This window comes from Girardinichthys multiradiatus, chromosome 17, assembly GCF_021462225.1.
Source record: "Girardinichthys multiradiatus isolate DD_20200921_A chromosome 17, DD_fGirMul_XY1, whole genome shotgun sequence".
Lineage (NCBI taxonomy): Eukaryota > Metazoa > Chordata > Actinopteri > Cyprinodontiformes > Goodeidae > Girardinichthys > Girardinichthys multiradiatus.
The window spans coordinates 21,348,397-21,370,834 of NC_061809.1; the positions used below are offsets into that span (position 1 = coordinate 21,348,397).

Sequence of the window (22,438 nt, forward strand, 5' to 3'; positions counted from 1 at the left end):
GTCACTAAGCCAAAAGCACATGAATGGCCGGATCTGGTGACACTTCAATTTCCCCTTTTCCATATAAAGGAGTTAATTATCACAAAGGCACATGATGGGAGAGTTGTGAACTAGTGGAACCAGCATCTTTAAATCATGGAAGATTATAGTTCTTAAATCTTCCAGCCGAAGGCAGAGTACATCGACGTGATAATAAAGGTTAATGAACACAGTATTCTGACTTTAGGAGCAGTACCTGGTTATTTTTCCCAACGTAGAACCTGGATATTCTGACTTTTAAAACCCAAATTAAAAGCTGCATACAATCAAAAGACATTTCAAATAAAAGATGTGCAAACTATACACCGCTCAGTAACTGGATTCAGTTGGGAAGATGAAAGCTACATCTACAAGGAGACATAATGAGGAGCAGAGGTTAATTAACAGCAGCCAGGAAGAAACTCTCCTCTAACTAACAACCCAAATTTCAACATCCAGGTAAATTACTCAGCTTTATGGTCATAAACAGATCCTAGACACAGCAGAAGTAAAAAATAAAAATAAAAATAAAAGAATAATGAATGAATTTCCAGAGAAAGGTACATTCAGTTTGCCACTGAGGATGATGTTGAAGGAGCCTCTCAACCTTGTGATGAGTGAAATATTCATTTAAGCTGCTGATCAAGTATCAACCAGCTAGTTTGGCTTACTCTCTCGCTCCTTATCTGGCTTGTCAGCCTCTCATTGGTCCCCTTCTGCTCCCAACTCCATAAATAAATCAATACTGTAATTCTGTAAAATGCTGGTAATCAGCAGTGATGCTATCAGTGACATTGAAGTTAAAGCTAAAGAAAATCACACTTGAAGACGTTTGTCATCTCTTAGTACAACAGTAATATTTAGAGGGTATTAAGTGTAATTTTTCCCATCCTTCTCTTCTCAGTCGACGTCAGCCATAATCCCAGACAGCAGGACGGAGCTCATCAGACCAAATCTAGGTTCATAAAGACGTTACAGGAGACCACTGAAATATTAACAGCTCAACAGTAATATCCAAACCAGCGTTCCTCCCATTTAAAGGCTAACAAGATAAAGAGAGCCGTGGCCTTTGACATGAAGGTTAATTTAGAAGGCTCTTGTCCCAACAGATGGAACAAAATATCTATTTTTTTAAGAGGTATCTAAAAATATCTCTTATGTTGTCAAAGTCTATTCTGATCATCAACTCTTGCCAATATTTCTTTCTGTATTAACTTCCTGTGATTCACAAGAATCTGTCTATAACCTGCATTAGGATTAAAGGCCACATTTAAAAAGGTAAAATGGAAGTTTTGCCACTTTGTTGTAGGTAGTTTGAATGTTCCTCTGCGCCGGTCTCTGTGAAATACTCAGCGAGCCTGGATCAAGTCTAAACCCAACAACACATTTACACCAATGATTACTGTTAGCCTCAGTAGGCTATCTATTTACACCAGAACAATATTAGCCTGCCGAGTTGCTTCCAGGTGATAATTACAGAGCTGCATGGTTGTCTGCCAATATGAAACTAACCGGTCCACTCCTTGTGGACATAAATGAACCACGCAAGCCACATGTATGTTTGCTCCTAAAACGAAGGCGACACACATTCAAGACATATGAAAATAGCCCCTCTTATACTTTGTCATTTTGTAAAACAAAGAATGTAAAGAGCTGTGAGCTTATGATGTATTGTTTTCCTTAACTACATACTAAAGACTTACTGGGGCACCAAACTGTGTGAATGAGAATGGAAACAGCTTTTCTGAGTTCACTGATGATGAATTTGTGGTGCAGTCCAGTGACAGTGATGCCAGCTGGAGTCTGGCCTCAAGGAAAAAAAGACCAGTGAGTCAGACAACAACCAGCTTATTTTAGCTACCCAGACAGAAACGGAGACGGAGTCTTCAACAAACATTCACCGGGCATCCCTCAGTTGTAAAGGAACGAGAATTTTAATCAGACGGAAGAGTTTACTGAAGGATAAAATATTGACAAAGCAACACGCTCTAAATGCAACTCTAAATCGTTTAGCAGCACATTTAGCTTGAAAGCAGTGAGGCAGCTGGACAAAGACGCTCAGATTTCTTCACTGAGGTCATCATTCTTCAACAAATACTGAGGCTCTGACAGAATAAAAGACGAGGCTGGCAAGGATGACTCGCCAAGATTATAAGAAAATGGAAAAAGAGTACATGGATGAATACTACATTGCCAAAAGACATGGCACCCATCCAAAGGATTGACGTCAGGGGTTCCAACCACTTTCATGGCCCCAAGTGACCAGCAGTGAAGATCCAGCACCTAGGCATGCAGACCATTTCTACAAGTGTTTGTGAAAGAATGGGTCGCTCTTAGGAGTTCAGCGGATTCCAGCGTAGAACCGTGGTAGGATGCAACCTGTGCAATAAGTCTATTAGGGAAATCTCCTCTCTGCTAAATATTCAACAGTCAACTGTTAGTGATATCATAACAAGCTGGAAGTTATTGACAATAACATGAATAACATGAAGGCCATGTGAAAACACAGAGAGGGTTCAGAGGATGCTGACATGCAGTGTGAGAAGGTCAGCAGCTTAGCTACATTACTTCTGGAGTCTGTAGCTAAGCTGGTGACCTTACAGACCTCTGGAGTAACTTAACATGCTGCAACAGTATATCTGGCAATCCAGACAAGTCTGGGTTTGGTAGTCGCCAGGAGAGCAGCACTTCTCTGACTATACTGTGTCAATCTCAAGGTTTAGTGCTAAAGGGATTAGGGTGCAGGGGTAGGGCTCTTAATGCTGCAGCATAGCAAGACATTTTGGATGTATAAATATATCCAAGTGAGAAGCGTGAGCTAGCTTTGTGTGGAAGAACTTATCAAGACACCTTTGCGATTAATTAAAGTGGAAACTGTGAGGCAGGCGCTCATGTCCAACATCAGTGTCTGACCTCAAAAATGTGCTTATAGAAAAATGGTCATATTAAAAAACTTTGTATTAAAAATGCCTTGAGATAACATGTTGGGAGTTGGCGCTATATAAAATATTTAGGTGCCCAGTACCTTTGGAATAGAGTGTATTTAAAACCTACAACACATTTAATTCCTAAATAACATGGGCTTTTTTTAACAATTTTATTTTAAACTAAAATAATAAATAAAAAAATCATTATGATGTGTGATGAAATTTAATACATTTAATTTAAAGACTAATTTTTTAAAGGGTTAATGTAAAAAGAGATTTTTAGAGCAAGTCTCATTTTGTTTTTGCTTATTTTAGTAACATGGCAATTAAATGGCTTTATTCGTATTCACTTTTGGTTTTTTCCATTCACAGTTTCTTAATTGCATTTTGCCAAGCATCTGAATGTGAACTCTCACCTTTCTAACTTAGGCCTGCAGTAACATTTTATAAAAGGTAATGCTGGAAAGCAGCTAAAGCCGTATAGACTCTGCTTGCAGCTTGCCAACTGAAATATTAAAAACTGTTATTTTAGGAAGTTTAATGCTTCTGAGAATAAATATATTCCTCCCATTCCCTACATTATATTTATTTATGCTCCCTGAAAAAGATACTTTTTATTTCTGAAATTTATGAGAAAAACAAATATGTAAAATGCAAGTTTTCTGAAAGTTATACACAGAAATCACATGTTATAGTAGCCTATGTTTAGCTCCTATTACTGAAAAAAAAAAAACTACCAACGAGACAAATTATTTTTCCTTCAAACTCTTCGTTTGCAGAGTTAAAACAGGACAAAAGCTGTAAATAAAAAACTAAAAAAATAAGCTTCAACACCTAAAATTGTTCAAGTCTGTTAAACACTCATATCACAATCTGGATTATTCGGATTGTCCAATTAAGTGTTTTATGATCTAATGGGTTTTGTAAGAAAAAAATGATTTGGAAGCTGACGGGTCATCTAATAAATGGGCCAGAACTTCAGGGATTAACCACAGAAAGATGTGCCTACTTGGGTCAAATGAAGCCATTTAATTCTTCAGAAACAATTGTTTCTGCTCCGTGTTCTGGTCACCTTAACCTCTCTCTGGCTGAATGGACAGGCGCTTCAGCTCTAACAGCAGATCCGTCTGCCCACAGGTCCCTCCCAGAAAGGTAAGCTGGGTTGGCCTCTCCTGGTACTGGCTTCTGGGATTTCCGACGGCTCCTCGCTTCGGATTTAGAACCGGGCTATCAATACAAACACTGCATGCTCAAAAGAAGTTACTGAAGATGGGTTATGATGAAGATGAATGGCTTATAAAAAAAGATTTGTTCAAAAATAACTTGATGCACAACGGTGAACAGAAAAACTGCAACCACAGTGCATCACACTGAGCAAACCTCTTTCAATCAGTTGGGTCCAGTTCCGAACTTTACAAGGGTTATTTAATTGAATTAAAAGGAACCAGACTGATTCATTTTAATGATCTTATGCAGTCTCAGCATTAGTCAACCTTCTGAATAACATATTTCATAAGATCCCACATTGCAAACCAGGTGTGGACTCAGACACAGCTGAAGCAAACAATTAGGAGCTTCATTAATTGCATAAGAAGTGCTTGAAACAGAGCTCGTCAAATACCTAGACTGTTAATGGTAATGATTCATTATGTTACAAATACACCTAACTGAGCAATCGTGTCCAAACAGTTCAGCAAGATCAATGCTTTGCATGACTGTTCCCAGAGACACAGCTAGAAGTGTGATTCACAAGTTTAAAGAGGAAGCCATCAACAGCTGGCTCCAGATTCCCGAGGAGGCAGGTAGTCTACAACCCTCAACTGACTGCAGAAGACCTGCAGGCAGTAGCCACTGAGCTTCCAGTTTCAACAGAAAGCTACATGCCACATGACCCAAAAGCACAAGAAAATGCAGGTCCAATTTGCTCACCACTGTGTAAATAAGCGGAAGAGGTGATGAAACGAAACGGGACATTTTCAGGCCTAAAGATCGCAGGCGTGTCTGGAGGAGTGAAGCATTTCCCGAAAAGAACACCATGTCTACGTTGAAGCATGGCGGCGGATCCGTGATGCTATGGGGCTACATGCTTCGTCTGGCACTGGAAACCTGCAGCATGCGGAGGGCAAGACGGATTCAGTCAAGCATGAGGAAATCCTGAGAGAAGATGTAAGGGCGTCTGTGAGGAAGCCGAAGCTTGGACTTTCACGGACCTTCAAACAGGACAAGTAAGAGTGGGCTAAGATTCTTCAAGAACGCTGCCTTCCAGCGGGTCGTAACAGCAAAAATCTGTTCTACTAAACACTAAAGCTGCTTGTCGAATAATAGTTGAATAATTTTGAGACTGCAGTAGTCATTAAAAGTTGATTTGCGTTCAATTTAGAGAAACCACATGTAATATCAGTTGTGTTTCAAGCACCAGAAACCCAACAATGTGGGGTATTTACAACCATTTCAAGGAAGCAAAAGGTTTCGTACAGAAGAAGTTACAACGCAACACCCCGTTTACAGCAGCTAGATAACAAACTCTGCAGGAAGCCTGGCCAAATGTAGCACACACACTCCTAACACGTAGCCTGCACACAAGGGATACACCGTGCCGTGCTGATTAGACACCCACAGCCACACACTCAGTGATGACTCATGCAGTAATAGCTTTCCCACCAGCAGTGAGTGTTCACAATGTGAGTAGTGGAGCTCGTCGCTGCTTTGCATCGGCGTCGCATGGTTTACTGCAGGATGGAAAGGGGCGGCTCGTGATGATAAACACGGCAGCAACAATGGAGCCTTTTTTTCATAGTGCAACAAGAAACTGAACCTCCAGTGGAGGAAAACACAAACTTTATCTTAATTGAGATGAGACTGAAGAAAGACATTCTGACACACACCACCCTCCACACTTACAGGCAACCGAAGATGGGTAGAAAACCCTAAAATAAGTGAATCATGTACTGCATGTATAAGCTCTCAGTGAAAACTCTAGAAAAACAATATTAAATTTGGATGAAATTAATTTTAGTGAAGAAAATAAATCCCATCAATGTTTCCAGGGCATTTGGAAAAGAAACAGGCCCACAGCATCACAGATCCTCCACCGTAGGGCATTAGGTGATAACAGAGGAGTGTGCTGCTTGTGTCTGTGTTACAGAATCTGGCTTAGAGCCAGACTCTTGTGTCGACACACAAACCCGTATCTCTTCCACCGACAAACACACACTTTGTCTCAACTCTCCCTCAGGAGCTACCTGAACACGAGCGTCTATGAAATATTTTATTGACTGACATCTAGAAAAGGGAAACTCATGTGTGACACTACTTAGAATATTGTGAAACTGATCCAAGTGACCTGAAATCCCACAGTAGTTTAATATTGCTACCAGGCGTCAATGCTAGGTGTCCTCTGCCACACATTAGCATGAAGGTTGATCTTAAATATTGACACCTCCTCCATAATCTGTAGCTGTGTAAGCACATCTACAGTGTGTATAAATAAGCTGCTGCAGTACAAACTGTTCCTGTCTGATGCGGATGCAGAACATGACGGTGCTGAAACTGAGCATACGTGACTATCACCCTCCCTGACGCTGCATCCTCAATGTGGAGTAAACGTGTTAATGGCGCTTAGCCATTCTGACAGCAACGCTGCAACCGTGACATCACTGTACAGGACGGGCGAAAGATTGGCTCCCCCCGTCAGAGAGGTCAGCTTCTGCTCTGTAACCGACCAATAAAACCGGCGCACAAATCAGACAAGGAGCCTAAAAACTGGACGACATCACTACACCTCGAGTAATTTCCTGCTAAGGTGCACAGTCATGCGCAAACACACTTACTATCAATACACACAAGTACAGGTCCTTCTCACAAAATTAGCATATCATTAAAAGGGTCTCTAAACGAGCTATGAACCTAATCATCTGAATCAACGAGTTAACTCTAAACACCTGCAAAAGATTCCTGAGGCCTTTAAAACTCCCAGCCTGGTTCATCACTCAAAACCCCAATCATGGGTAAGACTGCCGACCTGACTGCTGTCCAGAAGGCCACTATTGACACCCTCAAGCAAGAGGGTAAGACACAGAAAGAAATTTCTGAACGAATAGGCTGTTCCCAGAGTGCTGTATCAAGGCACCTCAGTGGGAAGTCTGTGGGAAGGAAAAAGTGTGGCAGAAAACGCTGCACAACAATAAGAGGTGACCGGACCCTGAGGAAGATTGTGGAGAAGGGCCGATTCCAGACCTTGGGGGACCTGCGGAAGCAGTGGACTGAGTCTGGAGTAGAAACATCCAGAGCCACCGTGCACAGGTGTGTGCAGGAAATGGGCTACAGGTGCCGCGTTCCCCAGGTCAAGCAACTTTTGAACCAGAAACAGCGGCAGAAGCGCCTGACCTGGGCTACAGAGAAGCAGCACTAGACTGTTGCTCAGTGGTCCAAAGTACTTTTTCCGGATGAAAGCAAATTCTGCATGTCATTCAGAAATCAAGGTGCCAGAGTCTGGAGGAAGACTGGGGAGAAGGAAATGCCAAAATGCCAGAAGTCCAGTGTCAAGTACCCACAGTCAGTGATGGTCTGGGGTGCCGTGTCAGCTGCTGGTGTTGGTCCACTGTGTTTTATCAAGGGCAGGGTCAATGCAGCTAGCTATCAGGAGATTTTGGAGCACTTCATGCTTCCATCTGCTGAAAAGCTTTATGGAGATGAAGATTTCATTATTCAGCACGACCTGGCACCTGCTCACAGTGCCAAAACCACTGGTAAATGGTTTACTGACCATGGTATCACTGTGCTCAATTGGCCTGCCAACTCTCCTGACCTGAACCCCATAGAGAATCTGTGGGATATTGTGAAGAGAACGTTGAGAGACTCAAGACCCAACACTCTGGATGAGCTAAAGGCCGCTATCGAAGCATCCTGGGCCTCCATAAGACCTCAGCAGTGCCACAGGCTGATTGCCTCCATGCCACGCCGCATTGAAGCAGTCATTTCTGCCAAAGGATTCCCGACCAAGTATTAAGCGCATAACTGTACATGATTATTTGAAGGTTGACGTTTTTTGTATTAAAAACACTTTTCTTTTATTGGTCGGATGAAATATGCTAATTTTGTGAGATAGGAATTTTGGGTTTTCATGAGCTGTATGCTAAAATTATCCGTATTAAGACAATAAAAGACCTGAAATATTTCAGTTAGTGTGCAATGAATCTAAAATATATGAATGTTAAATTTTCATCATGACATTATAGAAAATAATTAACTTTATCACAATATGCTAATTTGTTGAGAAGGACCTGTACATGAGAACAGAGGAGGACCAGTCCTGGCTGTGGCTTTAGGTGTATGAAGAACAAATCAGCAAGCTGAGGAAATTTGGTGTCAAAGAAAAACTCTCTGAATTGCAGAATCAAAATTGTAAACCATTCTACTTCAATTTTTAAATACTAAACTGGCCCTAAAGATAAATTACATCCACTGAACATTATTTAAAGAGTTATTTAAGATATATACTTTTAAAATACATTTCAATTCTTTTTCCAGCATGCCTCAAGGTCTCCCAGAAATAAAACAAGGAAGCACTGAACGTCCCATGAGAGACAGCGGAAAAAAATTAATAATTAATGTAAAGCTGTGTGGAGCTGAATGCTACTCATAACAGCAGATCATACGATCTCTAAATAACTAAGATCCAGCTGATTACAGCCACTAGCAGAGTCATTTTTTAGCTTCTCAGCAAAAATTAAGATTCATTTATATTATAGCTGTAAAGTTACGCATGTAAAAATGTATCTTAAAGGTTTCAAATTTATTTCAATTGATGGGCAACCTATACATTTAACTTTTTCAAACAAAAATAAAATTATACAAAGTATCCTTTAATAGTTTTAAAAGTCTCTTTTTTTTCTTTATATATGTAAACTGGTTATTTTATGCCTTGTTATAATAATAGTCTCAATACAAATATTTTTATATTTCTGTTATATCCATCCACAAAACATTTAATATTATTTCCCATGTTAAAATAAGTAAAGACATATATTTATAAATATTATGAGGTTATAATGGATATTCTGTCTCTGTATTGTTCTTGATATTGATGAAAACCTAAAACAGTTTTTTTTTTTTTTTTTATCTAAAGCTGTTGAGGGATGTTGACATTTTTCAAATACAATACGGTCAACAAGAGAGCCCTGCAGAAGACAGTGAGGGGATCTGAAAGGGTCACTGAATCATGTCTACGGTCTTTTTTCAAACTGTTTTGCACTTTAACTCCCCCAACATTTTTTTGTATGAAGATATGTATAAAATGATATTAAAGTAAATGGAAACAATGTCATTGCTGTACATTTGTGTGCGCAATCACCCCTGAGTTAATGTCTCTCTTAGCTTCGCATTTAAGTCTCTTCCAATACTGTTCATTTTAATCCCACAGACTTTCTGTCTGATTTAGGGAAACCGGGTAAATTTGCTCTACGAACCTTGACCCCGAATCTAAACTACGTCAAATTATCTGGACGTCTCAGGCAGTATTAATTACTCCTCTCTGCCATGTAGGTGGAAGCAGAGAACGTTGTTTCACACGCAGCTGGTTAAGCTAGCTAGCTAAAGAAGATGCTAACCCATTAGCTGGTTAATGATTCCCAAACCTTTCCTAAACCCTGTGCAGTGTCTGACAGGCACGTTGTGCATAACAACACCCCACGTTGAGTTGAATTTGTCCCAAAAATAAAAGTGATATTGTCTTTAAAGTCAGTTGTTGGCTGTCTGGCAGCCGAATGTCTTTCTGTCCCGCTAACCTCTACTAAGCATACAAACCTGGAGAGATGCTTCAAGATCTGCTTCTTAATAAGCCCAGCCATGGTTGAGTTAATCCGTTATCCAAGCCACCTTCGCCGGGTATGAGCTTTCTGGCCAGCCTAACGGGTAGTTAACCTCACCCCCTCAAATCGAGCTGTAAACAAATAGCTCAAATTCTTCTCCCGGTGTGGATCTTCATTTCAGCGCCGTTCCCTCGCTCTATTCTCTCAGTGAAGATTGAGGCCGGTGTGGTTCGGAGTAATGACATTTCAGACGTCCAAGAGAGAGCCCAGGCAAGGAGACAAAGCATTATCGGGTCGAGCCTCTTTATTGAGGGTGTCTTGAGGTTCGGGGGCAGTGCAGGTCTCTGCGGTGTCATAAAAAGACGATAGTCCACCTGACCACAGAGCATCCGGGGAACTGCGTCTGGCGGCTGTCACGGCGCCCACCGGGCGGAGACAGCTGCTGCCTTCAGGGTCCGCTCGGAAACGAACCGGCATTCTGCCTTGATTTTTATTACTGCCACAATCTTTAATGTGACAGACCAATGCAAAGTAGTTTAGATATCCTCAAATAAAAGTGAATGCAACCATTTGCCTTTAGAAGTCACCTTACTAGGAAATAAGGTAGGCTACCCCTTTGGGTACCTTATTTCCTAAAGATTTATGTTATTTCCTAAAATTGATGTTCACTGACACTTGAGCTATTTTACAAATAAAAATGGGCAAAAGCTTCAATCTCTAAATGTACGAAATAACTCTTAGGGATAATTAATTAAACTAAAATCCATCTACATGTAGTCCAAAAAGTATATTATCAAATACAACTCAGTCTAATACAGTCAGGTTCATATTTAAACAACTCAACTTAATTTGTTTAAAAAAAAAACAATTAGATTAGCTAAATATACAATGTCAGAACAGTAATAGGTATGTTAACATACATTTGTCTGCTTTCAGATACGTGACAAAAAAATATATTTTTAAAATGGCAAAATAAAAAAAGATTATGCAAATATAATGTGATAAATGTAACAGTTTAAACAGCAATTTGTGTGTGCTTCACTGTGAAAAACTGAGTATACATTTTTTGGGTGCTGCGGTGTCAGGTGGCTATAGGATGCAAAATCATTCAAAATAATAAAATAATTTTCAAGGAGGCCTAAAATAGTCTCAAAATGATTCATAATAAGCAATATTACACTCTAAAATGGGTCAAAATACCAGGAAAAATTTACAAAAATAATAGGAAACAGTAATATAAAGGTCCAAGTCCGAGGCCATGGTTCTCGACCGGAAAAGGGTGGCTTGTCCTCTTCAGGTTGGAGGGGAGTTCCTGCCTCAAATGGAGGAGTTTAAGTATCTCGGGGTCTTGTTCACAAGTGAGGGTAGAATGGACCGGGAGATCGGTGCGGCTGCCGCAGTAATGGGGGCGCTGTACCGGTCCAGTGTGGTGAAGAAAGAGCTGAACCGAATAGCGAAACTCTCAATTTACCAGTCGGTCTACGTTCCTACCCTCACCTATGGACATGAACTTTGGGTCGTGACCGAAAGAACGAGATCCCGGATTCAAATGAGCTTCCTCCCTTAGAGATAGGGTGAGGAGCTCGGCCATCCGGGAGGGTCTCAGAGTAGAGCCGCTGCTCCTCCACGTCGAGAGGAGCCAGTTGAGGTGGCTCGGCGTCTATACTGAAAGCCTCCTGGACGCCTCCCTCGGGAGGTGTTCCAGACACGTCCCACCAGGAGGAGGCCCAGGGGACGGCCCAGGACACGCTGGAGGGACTATGTCTCTTGACTGGCCTGGGAATGCCTCGTCCCCCCGTAAAAGCTGGAGGAGTTGTCTGGGGAGAGAAAAGTCTGGGTGTCTCTACTGACTCTGCTGCCCCCACGAACCGGTCCTGGATAAAGTGAAAGATGACGACGACGAGTAATATAAAGGGTGATAATAACTCAAAATAACAAAAAAAAGACAATGTAAAACGCAGCAATTTGTTCAAAAATTAAAGAGCAGTAGTTTGAAAAAATATAAGAACTGTCCAGTAGTTGGTAAATAGTATATCTGGAAAACGTTTTCTATCTGGTTTATAGTGGATTGTTTGGATTTTTCTGTTAAGTGGGTCAAAATCATACTAAAAACAAAATAAACATAATTATAATAATAAATCACAGTAGAGATGATCCCAGTGACAAATAAAGCAATGTGCAAACCTGTAATAAAGTGGTAAAGATTACAGCCCAATGCAAATATAGCTAACAGAAAAGGCATCTGGCTCCGATTTAAGCGCTCCCTTAGTGCCCCCTAGCGTTGAAAAGATAAATTAACACATTTATTATTTTTCGTGCGTTTATTTCCAAAATGCTCAACATTACTATAAAAAAAACTAATTTAAATCCTACAATAAAATATAGTTCGACTATCCTATATAAAAAATAAAAAAAAAGCCTACAGGTGAAACAATCTACATTAAGAACAAATTATATGTATTTTCCAAACAGGCAAACTTAAAAATCATCGCAACATTTACTTGTTAACGTCTTAGTCCAAGGACATTGAAGTTTTTAGCTCTCAGATATGTAATTTTGGAATGTGGCCGCCTGCAGACCACAGCTGCCACGTATGAAAGGAGGAGCATGCTGGAGGAAAGTAGGGAGCTCCTCCCTGGGCTGATCTGAACCGTCTGCAGCAAGTTTACATCAGGCAAGATCATGTAAAAGTAATAACACGTGTATAACAGGCGATTAAACTCATTTGGTAAATGGAAGTAGTTGCTTTCTGGAATTCAAAGTGCAGTTTCTTAATATCTAATAGGTTTAAACATGACTAAAATGTTTAGAAGTTCAAGAGGTGTTCTTTCTCTCGCTGTTCTAGGGCAAAAAAGCCGAAATCCTCCAAAAATAATGTCTCACTCTGGTCATTTAAAACGGCACAAACCATTCATTGTCTCCTAGTGGTTTTATGACATTTAACCAGACCCATGCAGTCTGTTTTTCGGACATATTGGTCAGCCCCCATCCGCATACTTCGACGCAAAAAAAGCCCCATGGAAAGACACGCCGCGCTCCCTGATACGCTGCTGCTCCAGCCAGAGGGGCTGAACTGGGAACCCTCTCCATCTACGACAGCACAACCAGCAACTCTTCTTCCTCATCCACTCATTTGGACCGAGCCTCCCCTGAAAGATGACGATAAAAACCCGACCAAAGAACAGCGAGAAGAGCGCAGCGCCCAGCCAGGACGATGCGTCCAAAAAAAGCCAAAAGAGTGGAGGCCCCACTAACGGTGTGAGTGGCCCCGGACCCCAGGGCCCCCGCTCAGGTAGCTGCCTCGGCCTATTTGTAACTACAGTGTTTTATATCGCTATGATAGGGGCTGCGGGGTTTGCAGCTTTTTATTTACAGCAAGTGGTGGAGGAAGTCCGTCAGATCAATGCAAAGCATGAGGAGAGCGCACAGCGAGGCGTAGAGCTGGGTACCAAAATGGAGAGCGTTGTTCAACAGGTGAGTAGAAACGCATGAGAATCAACGAAAACATGACTGAAATGGGACATGATACGCTTGTTTGAGAGATTTAAGGTTGGAAACATCAAAGTTCGAGTTCAGGAACAGATCTGCTGAATTAATATAATTATATGACAAACTCTGTAATCATCACTTGTTCATAGTTTTTTTTTTTTTTTTTTACTTATTTCTAATCTTACTTATTTTTCTTAAGTCTTTTGTGGCCATTACCGGTTTTTCTCCCTGGATTGCTCTTTATTTAGCTCCATCCACCTTCTCTGGACCTGCTGAAAGAAAGGTGTGGAGGCACATTTTGGAACGTTAACAGTTTACCCAGAGATTTTATAAAACAAAAAGATTTCCACCATAATCAGCCAATCACAGCGCTCCCCGTTTCTTATCTCGGTAGAGACGTCAAACACAGCAGCAAAACCAGGTTAATACCATGTTAACAAATAATAGTTTTTAACAAAATCACTAGTGTCACACTTATTGGCACCCCTGACAACATAAAAGAAATTGTAATGGGAGCTTTTTTTTATTTACACTTCAATTTTAGTATCAATATGGCATGAAAGGAAGAGACTCATTTCTCTCAGGCTTCTTCAAAATGGGAAAAAACATCTTTGTGAGTCTGAAAATAGATTCCAGAAAACAGTTACTTGTTAGGGTGCATCGTCATCGCCTTTTACACTCCCAAAGTACAAGACAGTTTGAAATAAAAATCTGCCAGAAAACTGAAAATAATGTTCATAAAAATATTGTTTTTCGTGAGAAAATAAATGCTAAGTAATAAGTGCTGAAAAGCTCCGTTGATTGAATGGATCAGAGTTGATATTAATGCAGGTTGTTTCTGTGTCTCGTCAAGGTGGAGTCTCTGCAAAGCAATGTGGATGGGCTAGAGTCGTCACTGGGCATCACACGGGTGGAGCTAGAGGCGGCTGTGAGCCGCATGAAGAGGGGCGAGGTGGAGACCAGGAGGGTGGAGGAGACGCTTCAGAAGCTCCAGAACGATCTACTCAGGGACCTGTCAGAGGGCATCAGGGAGGTCAAGGAGGCTCGAGAGAAGGACTTCTCCTCTCTGGAGAAAGCTGTAGAGGAGCGTTTGGCTGAGGTGAGCCAGTCCATTTCAGCCAGCATGGCTGAGTACACGGAGGGCCAGGGAGAAGCGCGGCGTCAGCTAGCTGACCTCAAATCCCGTCTGGGCGACACTGCAGACCCTGCGCTCATCAAACAGGAGCTCTCCGCCATTGTTGAAGTTGTAGCTGAAATTAAAATGTCCAAACAGGAATCAGACGTTATCTCTGATTCCCTCAGAGATCAGATAAGCGCAGTGAGAGAGGAGTTCCAGACTCGCAACAAGGAGGTAACCTCTCTGTCTCAGGAGGTTGAATCTATGAGGTCAGTGATGCAAGAGACCACCGGGAGCCTGAGGCAGTCCCTGTCTGCAGCAGAGGCTGGAGTTCAAGCCTTTGAGGACCGAACTGTGAGCCTGCAGAGCAGCTTGGAGCAGGTCACCAATTCTGTTCGCACTGTGGAGGAGAGAGTGAACGCAGCAGTGGCTCAGACTCAGAAAAGATCTGAGGATCTGGAGACCAGGGTTAAATTGTCTGAGGAAAGCGAAGATTTGCTGTCTGCATCACTGTCAGACATCAGCAACAAGGTGGAATCACTGCTCGCCAAATATGATGGGCACGAAAGCAGTCTATCTGCATTGCAAAAGACAACGCAGGCTCTTGCTGGTTTAATGGAAGGTGAGCGAGATGAAGAACAAAGCAGTCTGGAGGAGCTGCAGAACAAATTAGTTGCTGTTAGTGAAGCCCAGAACGAGTTAACTGTAAATGACTCAAACTTGGATCAACAGTTGGAGGAGCTGGAGAAGAGACTGACTGCTTTGGAGGACAGAATGTAGATCAGCTGTGCCACAATGAGGCGTTCACAGTCTGGATGAAAGAAAAACACGGAGCAGACTGTCATGCAATGTCACATCACGATATCAAAACAGGAGACCACACTCCACATTTTTGTTACTTTTATAAACATTTCTAAAGTTGGTATCTGATGTATTGATGTTGCAAATCTTGTTAGAACAAAAAGGGGGAGGAAAAAGGGACTGCTGATCTGTGAAGTTTAAAACCCACACGTGTTCTGCACTGTAGTTTCATTCTCTGTTTTGTTTTCTTAGATTTTTTTTTTTACTTTTTTAAAACCTCCAGTTTCAAAAAGAAGATTTTAAAGTACTTCTTGGTTTACTCACTACTTTTTTTTACTTCTTAGATTTTTTTTAAATAAAAAATGTTTAACTTGAGGCTGTGAATATTTATTTTAAGTGCATGAAAATTATGCTGAATTTATGTCTGGTTTAGCTGCTCGTTTCCACATGTGATATACAATGCATTCATTTTTACATTTCATCACCTCACTGCCACAATTTTAATTGTATTTGATCTAGATCTCATGTCTTAAACTAACAAAACTCCTAATTTTATGCTTAAAGGAAAATGAGTTTTCAGATATGGTATTCTCAACTAAAAATATGTCATGCAGATTTAAATAAGTCCCTTTTTAAAACATTTTTCAAGACCTCTAATTAAAAATCCAGTGAAACCTATTGCTTTTAATTAGTAGAAAGGGTCAATATTTGTGTAAGTTCATTTTAGCACAGATATAACTATTCTGCAAAGGCCTCCAGAAGCCATGTGAAACACGGAGGTGGCGGCATCATGCTGTGGGATGCTTCTTCATCGGGGGCACTGAAACTGGTCCAGGTTGATAGGAACCTGTCAGAGGCTGCAATACAAGAGACTGGGTCTCTTGTATTGCCCAGGAGGATGTAGGCCTAGATAAATTAAATTCCAGTCTTAAATGAAAAGCATTGAAAATTTAAGTGCAGGTGCATACACCAGAAGACCTGCAGCTGTGAATGCAGTGAAATGTGCCTCTACATATTGGCTCAAGATGCTGAATGCAAGTGCATGCCATACATTTCAGATTTTATTTGGATGAAACTTTGGGACCTATGTATCACTTTCTTGATACAATATCCATTACGTTGTGTTGGACTATCACATAAAATCCCAACAAAGTGCATTGAAGTTTGTGGTTGCAACATGACAAAATGTGAAAGAAGAGGTGAGAATGCCTTTGCAAGGGATTGTAGATAAAGTGAGGATGGTGTTGGATTATATAGCACTATGTCAGGTAGATATTTTTTGCAATTTGAAGGAATGTAACAAATATAACATGCAAAATGTTTTTTTAGTCCAGTGGATGAACACTTTTCTTCTTATTGTCCATCTACGGTGTTTAAGGCTTGTATATCAACTTATGAAGGCTTAGGAGCCAATCAGATGCAGTGAAACTAGCTTTTAATATACTGTAGCAAAGCATGCAAGTAAATAGCAGGCTCGTGTTTAGGTGATTTGTTTTATTAAACATGTTTATTGCAGTAGTTTCACAGGAGATCAACAAATAAATTAGAGATAGCATTCATCATCTTAGGTTTTGAATCTCTCCAGTGTCAGAAATATCAGCTATCTCCTGAACCTGTTCAGTTGTAACACTTAAATCTCCCTCCACTGCAGTGAGGTTCAACAAAGTCTGTCGCAGTTCAACGATCTCTAGCTCTCTTTCTGAAAGATCTGCTGCCAATCGTCCGATCCTGAGAGTCAAGTCAGACACCTGAGGCTCAAATGCTCCAAAGTCTCTTTTAATGGAAGCAACCTTTGGTTTGAGGTCTGCGGCGAACGTGACCGTCCTTATAAGGCGAGCCCGGCCACTCTCCAGCTCCCGCAGGCGCTCTGAGATCTGCTCGTCTATGGATGTGAGCTCAGGGATGCGCTTGCGGAGCTGGTCTATGGCCTTAGCGTTGCGTTCAGAGGCAGATCGGAGATTGGAGACTCGGTCGATGCTGCTGGCCAGAACGTCTCCGATGCGTTTCACCATGCTGCGCTCCACCTGATTGGTCTTGTCCTCCAGCTCTCCAACCTGCGTCAACACCGAGTCCAAGTCGGACCGCAGACCGTCCATCCGGCGCATGTCCGTCCTCACTGAGGACACCTGCAGAACAAGCGCCAAAAAACACACGGAAAGTTTCTCCAATCAGGATTTTATAGTAAAAGAAATAGAGAAGCCATTCATCAATAAAAAGCAAACAGTCTGAGCTTCACTCTGCTGCATTTTACTAAAATCCTTTCTGTAAAAAGACTGGAATAAGAGAAAAATATATATCGTTCCTAAGTGAAAACTTCAGATTTCACAAGATTTCAGATTTCCCCATTACTGTGGGAAAATGAATAAAATCATTCATCCTCCACACATTTTCCCAGAAGTATACAAACATAGCTGCAAGGAAGCAATCTAACACACCTTGTTGGCAAAGTCCTTTGTAATGGCAGAGGTGCGGTCTTCGATTCGCCCCACCGCGTCCCTCAATGATGTCAAGCTGCTATGAAGCTGCACTCGTTTCTCACTCAAGCCAGAGGTCCAGTCCTTCAGCCGGACGATGTCCTCCTCCAGAGCCTGCAGGCGAGGGTGAGGATGCTCCTGCTGAGGCCCAAGACCCTCCAGCATCTGCTGAACGGTTTCACACTAAAACAGGAAAACAGTTTACCCAGTAGAGGAAATTTTTAAAAAGGAAAAGGGTTATATTTTCTTTTAAAAAAAAGTTGTTTTATTGAGTCAGCTCAAAGAAAAATGCTTTTCATGTTTTCAGTGTTTGTAAATAAACAGGAAATAAGATGACAATGATGTCCTTGACATCAGTATTACTGATATCAAACAGTGCAAAGGAGTAGGAAGAGTACAGTAACACTATGACTTCTGACATCTGTGCTTCTTTTTCTGAGGTAAAACAGCAAATGCAACCTTTGACCTAACTATAAACCTACAAGAGAAGACATTAAGAAAAGACCCTGGCAATCTGAGGAGGTTCAGACTGTTCGTTTAGCTCATCTTCCAGCCACGGTTCCTCATCTTCATCTTTCCATTCCTCATCTTCCAAAGTGCCAGAGTCCGTTTGGGTCTCATCCCTGTTTCCCCTCAGCACCATGGTGAGTTCACGGACCGCCTCCTTAACTACAGACAGCTCATTCTTCATCCTCAGAATGCTGTTTTGTGCCTGCAGTGTGTCCAGCTCCTGTCTGATCTCCAGGATCTCACTCAGGGCTTTCAGCATGCTATCTTCGGTCCCAAACACCTGCAGCGTCACCTCCTCCAACCTCTTCTCTGCCTCGCTTAGATCACTGCTCAGCTTCAGGATGGAGCGCACGGCCTCCTCCACCTGTGGAAGGTGCTCCTCGCACTGCTGTGCCCGCGGGATGTACTCCTGGAGCTCAGAGCTCAGCTCTGCCTCTTTCTTGGTCAGGCCGTTGATCTGCTCCTGCAGCTTATGGATCTGTTTGGTGTTCCAGTCCAGCTGATCCTGCGCCCGCTTGGCGTCGTCCTCTTCTGTCCGCTCCAGAACCCGGGCGTTCCTCTTTGTGCTGTCCTCCAGCTCTTCCAGCCTTTTCGCCAGTGTCTCGGCCCTCTGCTCAGCCTCGTTTACCTGCTCCGTGGCCCCGGCGTGGGCCTCTCGGGACTCGGCCTTTATGACTTCCAGGTCCGAGGTTATGGCGGCCAGCCGCTCCTGCCACGTCTCCGTCACGTTGAGGAAGTGGGCGTTGACCGCCTGCAGGTCGCGGGAGGCCGAGTTCTCGTCGGCTTGCATCGCCATGATAAAGCCGTGGAGAGTGGTGATGTCCTGCTGGAGTCTGGTTGCCGTGGAAACAGTGGCGAGCGCCTCCTGAAGGTCATCCTCAGATGCAGCGAGCTACAGCCACAACACAAAAGAGGAGCGCTGTTTCTGTGGAGCTCTTTGACCCTTAGTGCTACAGAACGTACACAGCTGACACTGTTGGAGGTTTCCACAAAGCCTACTCTTCTACAATGTATCAATGATGAATCCGTATTTGTTTAATGTTTTCACACTTAAAATAACACATCTACCTATAGTTCACCTTGCAGATGATTTAAGGATTGGCAAAAGTTTGCTTCTAGCTCCACATATTAAGTTTGAATATTTTATGTGGTAGAACTATGAAAAATAATGAAAATTTACCAACAAAAACTGAAAAGTGCGTACATAGTTTATCCTTCATGTCTAAAAAAAATGACCTTTAAGCAAACTGAAGCAAACCCTATCATGCTAAATTACAATATTGACATCTGCTTACCTGCATTCATAGATAACAGATTTAAAGACTTAGTTCAACTAAATAAACTAAAAGGAAAAAAAACAGTATTATGCATTATTTAGCTCAAGATTAAACATTACTTTTATAGCCTCAGAAATGTACAGCTTTAGGAGGCGTACAAACAAATAAAACAGATGCTACAGGACTACATGCCAGCAGGAGGCACCCAAGAGTGCTAGAACCATATCCGAAGTTGACCTTTGTCCTTTGGTTTCCTTGTAAAAACTCATGAGCGACAGAGTTTCTATAAAAGTGTTAAAAAAAGATTTAAGCAACACAGCTTAAAATATAGTTAATGTGTTATGTTATGCTCAGGCTGCCGTAACTAGTTACCAATCCATTACAACAACATATAATAGTATGACAAAAACATCATTTTTATTTTTATATTCTACAATTGTTAAACAAAAGTTTTTACAGTTTTTCTGCAAATTCCCGTGTGGGAGCAGAGACCATAGGCTGCAGTACATAAGTCTGCCAGTAGGTGCATGCACAAGGCAGAAATCCTTTTAATTCATTGGTTGGCTCCATCTGAGCTACAGTTTCAAAACAAACATGGTGCGTCAAGCATATACTTCACACTTAATGAACAGGGTAATAAAAAAGGTTTTTAAAAGCGGAAATGGTCTACAGTATAGCTGTACCTAAAGTTAGCTGGCATTAAACGAGAGCATTGGAAGCTCTGAAAAGGTCATGCATGGAACCACGTACACCATAAAATCAGACATGTTTTCTGTCTGCGACTTTTTCCACTGAATAAATTCTTGAATAAACCTTTTGACCCATGTTTGATTGATTAAAGGCCTGCCTGCCTGCCTGTGTGCGTTACTGTGCAGATTTTGGCAGCTGACCAAATCACTTTTACTTTACCCAATTTTAACAAAATTTACTTAAGTAGATAAATAATATATACAATTAACAAACAGAAGTCATTTGAAAGTTATAGCATTGCATTATAGTTAAAAGGTGCAATCGAAACAGATTCTTTTTTTGCTTAAGGCTTGATAAACTTTATTTGTGGCATTTATAGCCAAATTTGGCTGGCAAAAAAAACTGCTTTTGGGGAAAATGTATTGTTTGTCTTAAATAGTTTTTCTTATCAGTTGTGGGAAACAGGTAATTAATAACACTTCTAGAACAAAATGACCGAAGTATGAAATGGTGAAACTACCAGCCCTTAAAAATGTCTTAATCTTGGAGAAACTGTGTTGTGTTTCTTAAACCTCAGATGGTACTATAGGCCAGGGGTCTGCAACCTGTGCCTCCTAAGACCCTTCAATGTGACCCTTAATAACTTTGGCCAAAAACGATAAAGAATTGAAAAATGTTTTAAATTGTATAGGTAATTAACAGGAATATTTTTGTGAAGTAATTTTTTTGCCTTTAGGTTGAAAACTATGTCCTTTTTTAAGTACTTTTCTATAATATTTGAAGGTACCATTAAAAATGTATTCATTAACTTTTATGTAAAAGTTTGATGATTTTATTTATTTAAAAACAAACATCAAATTGTCTTTCTTCAGTAAAAAAAAAAAAAAAAATCAGAACAAACTTCATATAATAAATGTTGTAAAAATAGGATATTTTGTTTGGAACAGTCATGTAGCTTTTGTCTGCAGCTCAAAATAAATTTTGTTTGGTTGCACTGCTATAGGCTGCTACAGGCTGACCAGAGGATGAACAGAAAGCTCCTGAGGGACACTGTGTGTGTTTGTCATGTCCTTTAAAACCTGACTTCTGTGATAGTTCAGGAGCCCCCTGCTGGCGTGGAGGTCCTAAGCAGCCGCATAGTTTGCGTACAACTTGACTAGTACCAACACTAGATTAAATTAAACTGAGCACGTTTAAAAATTCTAAGAAAATCTCTCTGAATCTGAGACATTTTGAGAAAAGTAACTCTTTAAACCTAGCAGCTGCTTTTAATGTGACTCCACCCTTACCTTCTTGGAAACTTTAACAATCTCTTCCTCCATGTCCAAAAGGCTGGAGGTTTTCCCGTGTAGAACCCTGAACTTTTCTTCCATTAGAGAAAACCTCTCAGTTTGTCGCAGCACCACCCTGAAACACAGACCATACTCAGCAAAGAAACAACACACAGGAAAAAAAAAAAAGAGGGTTAAAACGACAAATGTGTTCTCTTACCAGCTGAGAACCCCGCACGCTAAAAGCGAGAATAAACACATCAACAGTTTAATGTCCGGACCTGATGGCGTTTTATTTGCTCCTCTGTTCTCGCCGTCTTCCGTTTTCGCTTTTTGCGCTTCATCTTTACCGTTTGCTGGGGAATTTTGCGTTATTTCATCGGTTTGCTTTTGAGACTTCGTCTTTTTTCTCTGTTTAATTTCCGCAGGCATTTTAGGAAAGTTATAAAAAAAAAAAAAAAACGTTTTTAAACTATTGTTCCCTGGTTTTACTTTGACAAATACAGTCTGTTATACCATATGTCCGCAGATAAAAGCAGGATATCTTACCTAAAACAAGTTCATAGTTAATTAACCATTAAACTGACACCATTAACAACAGAGATTAGCTAAAATTACCGCTACTAACTCTCACTGTTCCCTGGAAAAGTGCTGCCTTCAGCGGGAATTGGTTAATATAAAACCAAACGACGTACAACCTACCAACTGTACCAAAACCACACAACTAGTACGGTAGTAGTTGTTCAAGTCTTTTAGCTCTACCTTAAATTAGATCCAACTACTCCGTACCAAATTTAAAACCGTAGTTGCTGTTACATGTTGTGCACAAACTATGGTAGTGCAAAATGGTGAAATTTCCGACAGCCATGAACGAGGCAGCAAGCCACGTTGGCGAGAGGATTTGCTCTTTATTTAATTGTTATTAAAAGATTTACTGGAATATTTCAGGTACAAATAAATTAATAACGTCCCTTATTAGAGAGAAATGTTTCGCCATAGATTTTGAAAAGATTATATAAATAATCTACCATCTCAATTAGGAATTCAAGGTCATT

The 22,438-nt window shown here is 41.1% G+C and overlaps 3 protein-coding genes across 8 annotated transcripts in view; 1 reads left to right on the forward strand and 2 right to left on the reverse strand.

The window, feature by feature from the left end:
- The window catches only part of uhrf1bp1l (UHRF1 binding protein 1-like), a 36,353-nt gene extending 26,160 nt beyond the window's left edge, over positions 1–10,193 (reverse strand). For 3 of the 5 annotated variants that reach the window (XM_047389513.1, XM_047389512.1, XM_047389511.1), the window contains exon 1: positions 9,750–10,188. In XM_047389513.1, the coding sequence (XP_047245469.1) occupies positions 9,750–9,793 (44 nt within the window). In that variant the 5' untranslated portion in view covers positions 9,794–10,188. Of the gene's footprint in view, positions 1–9,749 lie in introns of all 5 variants that reach the window. The other 2 variants (XM_047389510.1, XM_047389514.1) reach the window with 2 other exon arrangements.
- Positions 10,194–12,510: 2,317 nt separating this feature from the next.
- LOC124883115 (cytoskeleton-associated protein 4-like) lies at positions 12,511–15,536 on the forward strand. The gene is made up of 2 exons (XM_047390024.1): positions 12,511–13,228; positions 14,097–15,536. Exons 1-2 carry the CDS (start codon positions 12,911–12,913, stop codon positions 15,138–15,140), a joined length of 1,362 nt encoding a protein of 453 aa, XP_047245980.1. The 5' UTR covers positions 12,511–12,910; the 3' UTR covers positions 15,141–15,536.
- A 1,099-nt stretch (positions 15,537–16,635) lies between these two features.
- On the reverse strand, positions 16,636–22,149 carry LOC124882726 (IKBKB interacting protein). Of its 2 annotated transcripts, XM_047389239.1 has the most exons (4): positions 21,604–22,137; positions 21,402–21,519; positions 17,597–17,818; positions 16,636–17,287 (listed from the first exon to the last, which is right to left on the reverse strand). In XM_047389239.1, the coding sequence occupies exons 1-4, from the start codon at positions 21,813–21,815 to the stop codon at positions 16,721–16,723; spliced, it is 1,119 nt and encodes a 372-aa protein (XP_047245195.1). In that variant the 5' UTR covers positions 21,816–22,137; the 3' UTR covers positions 16,636–16,720. The 2 variants fall into 2 exon arrangements, with proteins under 2 accessions (XP_047245195.1, XP_047245193.1); XM_047389237.1 differs by lacking the exons at positions 16,636–17,287; positions 17,597–17,818 and adding an exon at positions 17,882–19,037 and having other exon boundaries at positions 21,604–22,149.
- Positions 22,150–22,438: the final 289 nt, after the last annotated feature.